A 13,838-nucleotide genomic window follows, 5' to 3' on the forward strand; every position below is an offset into this window, starting at 1 on the left:
TTTTGCACCTTGAGCAAACTTTGAAATTACTACATGATCATCAGTTCTATGTTAAGCTTTCAAAGTGTTGTTTTGGACAATCTAAAGTTTCTTTTTTGGGGCATATCATAACCGAGGATGATTTACAAGTGGAACAGGAAAAAAATTATGGTTGTACAATCGTGGCCCATCCCTTCTAATGTTAAAGAAGTTCGTGGTTTTCTCGGTCTCACTGGTTATAACCGACGTTTTGTACGAAGTTATGGTTTGATTTCACTACCTTTGACTAATCTTACAAATAAGGATGGTTTTATGTGGTCTAACGAGGCATTAGATGTGTTTACCACATTGAAACAAGATCTACTTTCAGCCCCTGTTCTCCAGTTACCAGATTTTTCCAAGACATTTGTAGTTGAATGTGATGCTACTTCAGCTGGAATTATTGCTATTCTTTCTCAAGAGTAGCATCCCATTGCTTACTTTAGCAAAGGATTTTCTCCCTCCAACCGATTTAAGTTAGCATATGATCGAGATATGTTAGCTCTTGTTCTTGCTGTTCAGAAATGGAATCACTATTTATTGGGTCGTCACTTTCTTATTCGCACCGATCATTACACTTTAAAATTTTTGTTGGAACAATGCATCAATGCCACTGAACAACAGTGAATTTTACTCAAATTAATGCCCTATGATTTTTCTATAACTCATAGAGCTGGAAAAGAGAACAAGGGAGCGGATGCACTCTCTAGACGAACCCATTCAGGTGAACTATTCATCCTTTATGTACCCTATTGTGTCGAAATCGCTGATGTTAAAGAAGGAATTAAACAAGATCCTTATACAATCGACATTCTCCAACAGCTCCATACAAATCCTTCCTTAGTTCCTGATTTTTCTTCACATGAACAACTCTTGTTTTTCAAAGGAAGGATGGTTATTCCAGATATACCTGATCTTAAACTTAGTTTAATTCAAGAGTGTCATAATTCACCAGTTGGAGGACATGGCGGTTTTTTAAAAACCCTTAATTCAAGAGTGTCACAATTCACCAGTTGGAGGACATGGCGGTTTTTTAAAAACCCTTAAATGATTATCCCTCCAGTTCTTTTAGCCAAAAATCAAACAGGAAGTCAGGGTATTCGTGCAAAATTGCCTCGTATGCCAGCAACAAAAATACCAAACACTTTCCCCGACTGGTCTCCTCCAACCCTTACCAATTCCTATTCAAATTTGGGAGGACATTTCAATGGATTTTGTTGTGGGGTTGCCCCCATCCAACAACTTTGATACTATTTTAGTGGTAGTTGATCGCTTAAGCAAATACGCCCATTTTCTGAGTTTGTCTCACCCCTTTACAGAAAAAAGTGTTGCTGCCCTTTTTTGTAAGGAAAGTGTTCGTTTACACGGTTTCCCACGTTCCATTACCTTGGAGTGTGATGTTATTTTCTTGAGCACTTTTTGGAAAGAACTCTTTCGTTTGAGTCAAATCAAATTGCAATTGAGTACCTGTTACCATCCTCAAACGGATAGTCAAACAGAAGTTCTCAATCGGTGTCTCGAGGCCTACTTGCGTTGTTTTGTCCATGAACAACCAACTAAATGGAGTTCATATATAGTATGGTCTGAATACGCTTATAATACTGGGCACCATACTTCCACAGACACAACTCCTTTTTCCATTGTGTATTGTCACACCCGAAAACCGGAACCGCAGAAACGTTCGGGGGCAGAGGACGTCATGTACAGTATCATAACAATGTAAAGTAGTAAACAAGCAACGGCATCATCCATTGCGTTAATAGTATAATTTCATATAAATGTGTTCTTTCATTGTAATGAGACACCAAAACATGAATCAAAATAAAAGACGAGTCTTGAGTGTGCTTCAAGACACCAAAACATGAACTAAGGACTTCAAGACACGAAAAGATACTTCATACCATAACTTTATGGTCGTAAACTCATGGGAAGTGGTCCCCAAGCCGTAAACTCAATATAAGGTCATTCTTGGACCCTAAACCCACCTAGCCTCTTGTTTAAGCCTTGGAGCACCTAACCACTTAAGACATGATAGCTTTAAGCATCATTTGGAGACCCATTTGAGATATTACGGCAAGGAGTAAACTCCCCTGGGCTGTAAACTCCAACAAGTATGGTCCCTGGACCATAAACTCAAACACGATGCCTTGCAATCCCTCGTTGCAACCCAATGGCCTCCTAGCACTTGACCAAAGTGTTTTCCACGCATTAGGACGTTTTTACTTTTCTAATTAGTGTTATAATCACTAATTATATATATACATATGTATTTATATGTTATTAGGATCATTGTGGGTGTCTAAGTCTTCACTTAACACCAAACACTTATCCGACACTTCCATACGATCCACTCACTGCAGGTAAGTTCATACCCCTTAATTAACCTTTTAAACGTTCTTAAATGTTTATAAATGCTTTTATGGGGGGAATACAAGTTGAATCATGATAGTTATAATATCAATCACATGTGATTAATAACTAGCATGCAAATGGATATACTAAACTTTTAGCTATTTTACCAAATATATTACTTCAAATGACTTTCTCAAACGTTTTTACATGTTAAAACTCCTTATCAAACTATCTTACTTACTGTATGTTTCATTTCAAACTCTGTTACTATTGTGTTTCAAACAAAGGTTTTTACTATACTTAAAACTGTTTTATCCGGCAAACTACTTTCAAATCATTTTATAATCTGACATCAAGTCATTATTTCTTAGTTATTAAACTTTTCCAAGATTTTACCAAAATTCTTTTATACTTTTATATTGTCAAATGCATGCCTATATATGTATAGTTATATAAGTAATTTTTAATGGACTTAGAAAATGGCTAGCTCGCTTTATCTCCTTTTCCTCGTTTGGATGTGGTCTTAGGGTATCGGTTATTCGTCCGAATGTCATCTAAATAGTAGTTATATATCATGTATACATATATAGACATAAAGGTTCTATCAGTCAGTCCAGTACCTTTGGGTAGCAAAGGCACACTTACGGTTACACACGTACATTACTAGTAACTATAATAGGCATAGTTAAGAGATACTACTTACTAACTCAAGTACAAGGAATTACAAAAGAGTCAGTTCGTTCATGAGTCTATACGAATACATTATATACTATATGAAGAGATACTATTACATAGATACTAGTAAAGAGATACGATTACATACTACGTAATGAGATACTATTACATGTTATATGAGTAGACACTATTACATACATTATGTGACTTACCATTCCACCCCCAGGGCTGTTAGCTACAGTAAGGAAGATGTACATTGACGCATGTCTACGGTCAACACTATTCGACAAGTTACTCCGTCGTGATTATCCTAGTACCAAAGGATAATACTTGAATGATTATATTATTTTCCTTATTACCTTTATTTTGTGACACATTCACATAATCGACGAGGTAGATTAGATGAATAATAATAGTTGTACAATGGAAAAACCTTCACTTATGTAGAGGTTCAAACCTTCAAAACAGTGGAGTCTTGGTAGAAGACTACATTTTATACTAGTAGGAAATATGGGATTTTCTAGGTTTTTCAAACGTTTACAATCACTTACAAACATTTTCATACGTATACAAACTTGTCTTCAAAACAATTACAAGTCTTTCATTACATGTTTTACAAATCAATGACACTAAATTACTTATGAATTCACCAGCTTTATTGCTGATATTCGCTTTCAAAATAACTTGTATTCTCAGGTCACAAATAGACAGGTACGACGACCAGGTTTTATGAAGACGGAGAGGTCAAGACTCGTCTTTTATTTCGAGTATTCATTATGTTGTTTTATACTTTGAAAGAACACACTTGTAATTACAATTATACTATTAATGCAATGGATGATGTTTTTGCTTGTTTACTACTTTTCATTGTTGTGATACATTACATAACGTCCTCCGCCCCAGAACGTTTCCGTCGTTCTCGGTTTTGGGGTGTGACAGATTGGTATTACAACATTGTTTATAGTGAATTAAGTATATCAACCCATGAAAGATATGCTACCTGTAAATACAATGGGATTAAAATACTCTGACCAAGAGTATATACTTTTAAATAATAAAATATTTAACTAAGTATACATGCATGCATTCATACTAAAATCAGTGTCACAATGACAAGAACAAAAGTATTACGATTGTTGAATATCACAAGTAAGCTCGGGGATGTATGGTAAGTCGTGGGAGTGGCATAGCCTGATCAACTATGCTGGTCCGAGGAGTGATTAGCATATGCCCAAGAATGGTTGTGATGTGGCAACAAGTCTAAAAACTTACCAACACTATCACAATGAGAACTTTAGAACAAAACATAAAGTAAAATACTATAGGAGTATTTAAAGATACTATCCAATAACAATACTAAAAGTGTACAATAACAAGAAACGAATGAATCAAACATGAAACAAAGATACTATACGAGTATCTTGACTAACCATTTTTAATTTACGTGGGAATTAAAGACCCTTACTGATAGAACTATAATTGCAGGGTGGATACTTCCAAAAGTTGCATATAATAAAGATCTCATAGACTTAGAATATGTGTTTTCGCTTTATTTCCTTTTCCTCGTTTGGATGTGGACTTAGAGTAGGATCACATATTCGAAGGGCTATTAGATCCAAGTTATATATAATTTGTAAGCACCAAGTGGTTATAGAAGGACCCAGTAAGGATCACAAGTTAAAAATCTAGTTTTAGAAATAGATTCTTTAGACACTTCCTTTATCGCACCGACAACATACCTAGAGACACCACCTCACTAGGACAGTCCATAGAGGAGTCAAGGAGGGACCAGGAGGAAGCCACATATATAACATCGAGAAGGGATCAGAAAAAGAGTACGAAGCTAGAGGAATACCAGAAGATATCACATGAACATAAGAGGACACCAGATTACTTTTAACAGGAGTAGAAAAGAGGAAACCACTCGCGAGTCATGGGAGGTGGCAGAGAACATTACACGTCGCCCTAACAACTAAAAGATCCATACAACCTAGTGAGTCGGTGAATACACCACTCACACTATGTGGTAGGCTTAGAGTATATATAATTACAATTTGGATAACAATGATTTGACAGTCGGATAGTTCTCGACAATCCTTGTACAAATACTTTCATTCTTCTATCATTAGATCCCTATACCAATCATACTATCTTTTGTTGTTGAACTATGGCGATTTAGTTCATGAGACACATTCATTTTCTATACTATCGAGGTCTTATCGTTTTCTTATATTTTCAACTTATAGTTGAAAGATGCCTCCTAGAAGATATCCAAGATGTAACAATGGTAACGAAGCACCTATACCACCCCCGCCACCACCTCCTCAGTTCGACGTTGCTATGTTCCAAGCAGCAGTCACGGCGGCTGTAGCGGCTACCATGACACATATCAATACTTCTGGCGCGACTGGTTCGGGAATTGGTGCACTTCCTTCAAACCATGGCGAGAGTCATGGGAACTCACGAGAGTGAACCTATAAAGATTTTACGAACGCCAAACCCCTGAATTTTAATGGAACTGGAAGGGTTATAATATTAAGACAATTGATAGAAAAGACAGAAGCAGTCTTTGAAATCTGCGCCTGTCCAGAGAACAACAAGGTCAAGTTTGCTACTTGTACCTTTTTAGAAACAACTTTAACTTGGTGGAATGGCCACGTTAAGGCACTAACTCTGATAGTGGCAAATTCGATAAGTTGGGAAAATTTAGAAGCCATGCTAATGCGAGAGTACTGTCCGTGAGGAGAAATTCAAAAACTTGAGAAGGAACTCTGGAATCTAAAAATGGGTGGTACTGATATATCAGCCTATATGAGTAGATTCTGTGATCTAGCAATTCTTTGCCCAGATATGGTTGCTCCTGAGAGCAAGAAAATAGAGAGATATATTTGGGGACTGACATCCCAAATTCATACAAGTGTGTTAGCATCACAGCCTGATACTATTGACAGTGCCAAGGAACTAGCACAATCTATTATTGACCACGGAAACTATACGAGTTTAAAGATTTATGCATCTGTTCAACAAATGGGAAACGACCACAACAACAGGAAGCATGGTTGGAACAAGAGGAAAGAGAAGTCCTCACAAGAACCCTCAAAGAAGCAACAACTAGTTACAGTTAATGTTGTCACTGTACCTACTAATCTCTTACCACCTAAGCCTTACACTGGTAACCTTCCAAAGTGCAACAAATGCACATTCCATCATCATGGTCCTTGCCGTGAAATGCAGTGCGCGAACTGCGACAAGAAAGGGCACACTGCCCGTTTTTGCAAACTTCCGACAAGGCCAATTAATCAAGTTCTCGGTGTGGGCACGAGCCCAACTTGTTATGGTTGTGGAGAAGCGGGCCATTACAACTTGTTATGAATAGGGTACTCCATTCTTACTAGGGTCAGTTCGTCATTGTCCTTGTAAATGACTTACTTATCTACTCTGGTAGTAGGAAGGAAATCATAAAGAGCATCTACAACAAACCATGGAAACATTACGATCAGACGAAAGAAGCAACACCGCATCCCGTTAGTGAAGTTTTGCTAGAATGCCTACCGAGGACCTGAATTCACTTGGGAGCATAAGAGTAAATCGAATAGGAAGTATCCCCACCTCCTTGCTCGAGTATTCATACTTACTCTTTTACCTAAATTCTAATTTCGGGACGAAATTCCCTCTAACCGGGGGGGGGGGGGGGGGGATGATGTGACAACCCGAAATTTTCTATCAAGTACAGTCAAACACTTCATTGAAAGTCAAACTCTATTATGTCACCTTTTAGCACAACTAGGAGTTTATTTGAGCGTTCTGAGCCTTGTACACTTAAGGGATAAGTGTCTGGGTTTATCTGCTGAAGTTATTGCTCAAAGAATAAGCCTTAAACAACATGTCAAGGAGTTCACGGCCACCTCAATGGAGTTTACGGCCGTAAACTCCATAAGGGTCGTAAACTCCTCATATATGATGAATGTTAAGCCATTAGTTCATTTCCTTCTTTCCCTTGGCTGAAATCCTCTCAAGTATCCTCCCGATCTTCGACCCCGATCTTCAAAACTCGTAAGTTTCTTGTCCTAACTAGTTGATATCTTACATGAACTAGTGATCTTACATGATTTCATCTGTGAAATCATTCCATTTTGTAGATCTTCAAGTTTCACCAAGAACACACACTAGTGTTTTTGGCCAAAAACAACCATCAAGCTCCTAGATCATAAGTACTCTTGTTCTAAGTCGTTGTACACTAGGTTTCACATGTTTAGGGCTTTGAAATCACAAAGAATCATGTGATCCAAGGAGTTTACGGCCAAGACATGTTCTTGGGTCGTATACCCCTTTAAGTGGGGTAAAATGCACCCTAACACCTTACCAAGCCTTGAAACTTAGTATAGAACCTTACACCATTGAACTAGGGACTTCAAGACACGAAATGGTACTTCATACCATGACTTTACGGTCGTAAACTCATGGGGAAGTGGTCCCCAGGCCGTAAACTCAATATAAGGTCATTCTTGGACCTTAAACCCACCTAGCCTCTTGTGTAAGCCTTGGAGCACCTAACCACTTAAGACATGATAGCTATAGGCCTCATTTGGAGACCCATTTGAGAGTTTACGGCAAGGAGTAAACTCCCATGGGCCGTAAACTCCAACAAGTATGGTCCATGGACCATAAACTCAAACACGATGCCTTGCAATCCCTTGTTTCAACCCAATGGCCTCCTAGCACTTGACCAAAGTGTTTTCCATGCATTAGGATGTTTTTACTTTTCTAATTAGTGTTATAATCACAAATTAATATATATATATATATATATATATATATATATATATATATATATATATACACACACATATGTCTTTATATGTTATTAGGATCATTGTGGGTGTCTAAGTCTTCACTTAACACCAAGCACTTGTCTGACACTTCCATACGATCCACTCACTGCAGGTCAGTTCATACCCCTTAATTAACCTTTTAAATATTCTTAAATGTTTATAAATGCTTTTATGGGGGGGGGGGGGAGGTGGGGGGATACAAGTTAAATCATGATAGTTATTATATCAATCACATGTGATTAATAACTAGCATGCAAATGGATTTACTAAAATTTTAGCTGTTTTAGCAAACATATTACTTCAAATGACTTTTTCAAACGTTTTTACATGTTAAAGCTCCTTATCAAACTATCTTACTTACTGTATGTTTCATTTCAAACTCTGTTACTATTGTGTTTCAAACAAAGGTTTTTACTATACTTAAAACTGTTTTATCAGGCAAACTACTTTCAAATCATTTTATAAACTGACATCAAGTCATTATTTCTTACTTATTAAACTTTTCCAAGATTTTACCAAACTTCTTTTATACTTTTATATTGTCAAATGCATGCCTATATATGTATAGTTATATAAGTAATTTTTAAAGCACTTAGAACGGCTAGCTCGCTTTATCTCCTTTTCCTCGTTTAGATGTGGTCTTATGGTATCAGTTATTCGTCCGGATGTCATCTAAATATTAGTTATATATCATGTATACATATATAGACGTAAATGTTCTATCAATCAGTCCAGTACCTTTGGGTAGCAAAGGTACACTTACGGTTACACACGTACATTACTAGTAACTATAATAGGCGTAGTTAGGAAATACTACTTTGAAGTACAAGGAATCAGACAAGAGTCAGTTCATTAATGAGTCTATACGAATACATTACATACTATATGAAGAGATACTATTACATAGATACTAGTAAAGAGATACGATTACATACTACGTAATGAGATACTATTACATGTTATATGAGTAGATACTATTACATACATTATAGGACTTACCATACTATTACATGTTATATGAGTAGATACTATTACATACATTATAGGACTTACCATTCCACCCCCAGGGCTGTTAGCTACAGTAGGGAAGACGTACATCGACGCATGTCTACGGTAAACAGTATTCGACAAGTTACTCTGCCATGATTATCCTAGGACCAAAGGATAATACTTAAATGATTATATTATTTTCCTTATTACCTTTATTGTGTGACACATTCACATAATCGATGAGGTAGATTAGATGAATAATAATAGTTGTACAAGGGAAAAACCTTCACTTATGTAGAGGTTTAAACCTTCAAAACAGTCTGGTCTTGGTAGAAGACTACATTTTATACTAGTAGGAAATGTGGGATTTTCTAGGGTTTTCAAACGTTTACAATTACTTACAAAAATTTTCATACTTATACAAACTTTTCTTCAAAACAATTACAAGTCTTTCATTACAAGTTTTACAAATCAATGACACTAAATTACTTATGAATTCACCAGTTTTATTGCTGATACTCGATTTCAAAATAACTTGTATTCTCAGGTCACAAATAGATAGTAACGACGACCAGGTTTTATGAAGACGGAGAGGTCAAGATTCGTTTTTTATTTTGAGTATTCATTATGTTGTTTTATACTTTGAAAGAACACACTTGTAATTACAATTATACTATTAATGCAATGGATGATGTTGTTGTTTGTTTACTACTATTTTTCCTTGTTGCGATACATTACATGACGTCCTCCGCCCAAAAAACGTTTATGTCGTTCTCGGTTTTGGGGTGTGACATGATCTTTACTAGATAAGGTGATATAACAACAAATCAAAGGAAAGAAATCTTACATTTTTGGAAGATCAAGATGAACAAATTGATGATACTTGAGAGAGAAATGGAGGTTCTTGAACTTGAAAATGGAAATAATGAAGAAAAGGATGCAAACTCATGCTTTATGCATGAGTTCACGGCCAAAAGAGAGTTTACGGCCCAAACTCATAAAGTTTGGCCATAAACACACATCTTAGGTTTAGGGTTTTGTTTTTTGCACATTGAACCCTAGAAGATACTTCCCGATGCTTGTTTCTTGAATGTACTATGTTTAAAACATTCAAATAGACTCTAAACAGTGCTAAAAGTTAGCAGAAACTAGTCTGACTTTGATTGAAGTGAATGGTTTGTACAGGTAGAAATTTCGGGCTGTCACATGTATGGTCGAGATCCTCCTCTCCTTCTGCCTTATGTAACGGGCGAAACCAAAAATGCATAATTGGAACAACAATTAGTTAATCGCGATCATATGTTGCAATTGTTACGTCTCAACCTTACGAAAGCTCAAGATAGGATACGTAATCAAGCCAATACCAAACGACGCGAAGTTAATTTTCAGGTTTGGGATTATGCATTCTTAAAGATTCAACCTTACTGACAACACAACTTAGCTAAACGTTGTTTTGAAAAGTTATCTCTTTGATTCTTTGGTCCTTATCCGAATAAAAGTGTCATTGGGCCAGTGGCTTATAAGCTCGAATTACCTCCGGATGCGAAAATACATCCTGTGTTTCATGTTTCTATGCTCAAACCAGTTCCAGGGTCTTTTTCTCCAACCTCTATTGCTCCTTTGCCTATCACAAAGGATTGGGAGTTTGAGTTCGATGGGTGCATGAAGCAGGCCAACCTGTACTCAAATTAGTGGTTTCTAGGAATAACCATCCTATGGAAGAAGCTTCTTGGGAATCTTACGATCTGTTTGTTGAGCAATTTCCTTATTTTTAACTTGAGGAGAAGTCATTTTACCAATGGAGAAGTAATGAAAAGAACCTACAAGTGTATATAAGAAAGAAGTCATGAGTTAAGAGACAGGAGCAAGAGCAGTTTAATGCCCTTTTTGGAAATCAGTTGGATCCTTTAGGCCAACCATGTAACAGTTAAAAGAGAAGGAACTATTATGATCCAATAAGTTAGGAGCAGTTATCTTTTGTAACAAACATGTAGTTGATGTTTTTCAGTTGTGAGTCAGATAATAAGTTATTTGTGTTCTTGTAATCAAGGAGATTTGCCATCTCGAATTTGGCCCTGTTAATCTAAGTCGTAAGCATTCAGCTATTTAAATTAATCAGTTCCTATCAGAGTCTCTCTCTCTCTCTCTCTCTCTCTTTATATATATATATATATATATATATATATATATATATATATATATATATATATATATATATATATATAGGGAAAAGGGGGATATACATTACATCCCCACCTAAGCTTAGGTACTAAACCTCTTCAAAATACATTGTTTTACTATATAAAGATTACGGTTAATGGATTCACGATTAATACTTTAAGATGTAAATTCAAGATCGACACAATAGGGTTTAGGGTTTAGGGTTCAGGGTTTAGGGTTTAGGTTTAGGGTTTAGGGTTTAGGATTTAGGTTTAAGGTTTAGGGTTTAGGGTTTAGGTTCAGTGTTTAGGGTTTAGGGTTTAGTAATGTTCACTTGGGTGAATTAATAAACGATAATGGAGGAAAGAAAACAGAAATGGTAAAACGATAATGAAAGAAAGAAATGTTATGGAGGATGATATATTTACCAAGTGAAACCAAACCGGGTATATTTAGCAAGTTAAAACGATATATTTAGCAATGTTATGGAGAATGATATATTTTAGAAGTTTAGTACCTAAGCTTAGGTGAGACTGTAAAGTGTATTATATATATATATATATATATATATATATATATATATATATATATATATATATATATATATATATATATTCCAAGGTGTAAAATTATATTCCGAAGATAAGACATGTGAACAAAAAGCTAATATCAATTACATGGAAAATCAAAGTACCTTTCTACCAGGAATAAATTCAATGGTAGGACCACCGGCGACCTCAACAGCAACGACACCCGCAAGCTGCCAATAGACCGCTTGCTTATCGATAAGTACATAATATAAATTTAAAAGAACCAAAAAGCATTAGTCTCTGTGCTAAATATGATTGAAATAACCTGATAAATGTCAGCATATGAAATTATTGGATGCTTTAACTTTATTTGTTCTGCAATGTAATGTACCATCAATAAACTTATTATATTACTTTTGTGAAGGAAAGTTAACTATGTAAATAAGAATGTTGCGACAATACAGAACAACACAAGCAGTTTACCGCAAAAGTCAATGGCAGTTTTCAGTCCTTTGTTAACGCTTTGTTCAAACTCTTCCGGCTTCCTAATGGAGCCATTTGGACCTCCCGTCTGCGTCTCCTTGCAATAAGTTGCAGCATCATGAAATCTACGTACAATCATATCATTTTCAATTTGATCATCACAATATGTTATAGATAAACAAGAAGGATCTTACGCTAAACGGAGCATGATCGGGGCACAACTTTTGCTAGAGATCAGATGATGTAAGTCTCGACGAGCTTTTCGAATTTCTGCACTGTACACGGCATCAACAACGGGCATTTCCATTAATGAATGGTGGTTCATTTGGGAGAGAATGAAGAACGAACGACTCGTGTGTCTGTGTTTATGCAAATTAAATTGGGTTAGGGTTTGGTAAACAACTTGCCATGCACAAAAACCACTTTAAAAGTGCTTATTAATTAGCTTATATATAGTAGAAAAACATAATTTGAGAAAAAATGTTCATATTATAGCTTTTGCGGTAGCAAAACGGTGTAAGCTGATACATACTTTTTGGAGTGTTGTTTTAGCAAAAACTCCTAATATATGAAAAATGAATCGAAAAGACATGCTTATATTTTGGCCTATTTGTTTACTTACATATAAAACTTTATCTTTAATCATTTATATAATCTTACACATTAAAATGACCAAAAAAGAGATGTCTAGCTTTCCTTCAAGATGGTGAGGAACAAGTTATATATTGTGATTTCAAGCTTCTAATATCCTACTTGATGAGGTACAACAACATTGATCATAGCCTATAATAATTGCATAACTAATTTTCCAGATTTTAAGATTTACCCAACACTCAATTGCTATGACCTTGCATGAATTCATTGCAAAATATCCGATTTTGATTTTGCCTAAGGCGAAGGCAGGTTCAACCGGTGATAAGACCCATGATTCAACTCAAGTAATCTACATGTCCTACCTAGCTTCTAACTGAAAGCCCTAAGTATATCTGTTGTTAATTTCGGTATCCAATGAAATTACCACTAGTTTTAATTAATTATATCTGTTGTTAATTTCGGTAACTAGCCTGAAGATATATGAATTTCTCCATATACACGGGCTGAGTACAAAACCTAACTTAATTCATAAAATCATTAATTTAAGGAACCATACCTCTAATTTCAATGCCTTAATTCAATCTGTGTAACCAATCAAAGCATTCTGGATCAAAATCTGCAAAATGGTTCCTTTCTCGATCATTGAATTAGGATTCTGAATTTCTAGGGCGAGAACGTCGAAGGACCATGATGCCCCTATTTCATTGATTTGTCGCTTTGACTACTCTTTGATGAAATCCTTGGAGTTTTGGTGATAAAAAAAATAGCGCAACAGAAATTCCCATGGTTTTTTATTTTTATTTTTATTTTTTTTATAAAAGCGCACACACCTACGGCCGACTTTAACGGATTAACGCGACATCCCTGTACCGTTGCATGGCTTTCTTCCCGCCCAAAAGAGCCCTATACGGTTTATTTCCTTAATTCCCTACTTAACCCACTTTATTATTGTTTTTTATTTTATGGAATTACAAAATTTGCCCATTTGTAAAAACTGCATTCATGGTTCAAAATTTGAAACTTTGATGGTTTTAATCCTCAAAATTTTAATATGATTTTTTTCCATTTAATTTATCTTTCACATTTTTGTATTATATGAATATTTAAAAAAAAATAGGTCACCCCACCGTACTCTCTCTCTCTCTCTCTCTCTCTCTCTCTCTCTCTCTCTCTCTCTCTCTCTCTCTCTCTCTCTCTCTCTCTC

The 13,838-nt window shown here is 35.8% G+C and overlaps 1 protein-coding gene across 1 annotated transcript; it reads right to left on the reverse strand.

Annotated features, from left to right (window-relative positions):
• Positions 1 to 11,712: 11,712 nt before the first annotated feature.
• LOC145009846 (putative L-ascorbate peroxidase 3, peroxisomal) lies at positions 11,713 to 13,382 on the reverse strand. Its single transcript, XM_078968478.1, has 5 exons — positions 13,191 to 13,382; positions 12,235 to 12,399; positions 12,041 to 12,165; positions 11,883 to 11,932; positions 11,713 to 11,787 (listed from the first exon to the last, which is right to left on the reverse strand). Exons 2-5 carry the CDS (start codon positions 12,363 to 12,365, stop codon positions 11,713 to 11,715), a joined length of 381 nt encoding a protein of 126 aa, XP_078824604.1. The 5' UTR covers positions 12,366 to 12,399; positions 13,191 to 13,382.
• Between the last annotated feature and the right edge of the window lie 456 nt (positions 13,383 to 13,838).

This window comes from Lactuca saligna, chromosome 8 (genome assembly GCF_052625555.1).
Source record: "Lactuca saligna cultivar CGN05327 chromosome 8, ASM5262555v1, whole genome shotgun sequence".
Taxonomy (NCBI): Eukaryota; Viridiplantae; Streptophyta; class Magnoliopsida; order Asterales; family Asteraceae; genus Lactuca; species Lactuca saligna.

Excerpts from the sequence above, each read along its gene's own strand:
- LOC145009846 (XM_078968478.1), bottom strand. The coding sequence starts at position 12,365 with ATGAACCACCATTCATTAATGGAAATGCCCGTTGTTGATGCCGTGTAC. Across the intron at positions 12,166-12,234 it reads CCGATCATGCTCCGTTTAGC|ATTTCATGATGCTGCAACTT; the intron begins GTAAGATCCTTC and ends GATTGTACGTAG. Across the intron at positions 11,933-12,040 it reads AACTGCCATTGACTTTTGCG|AACAAATAAAGTTAAAGCAT; the intron begins GTAAACTGCTTG and ends ATTACATTGCAG.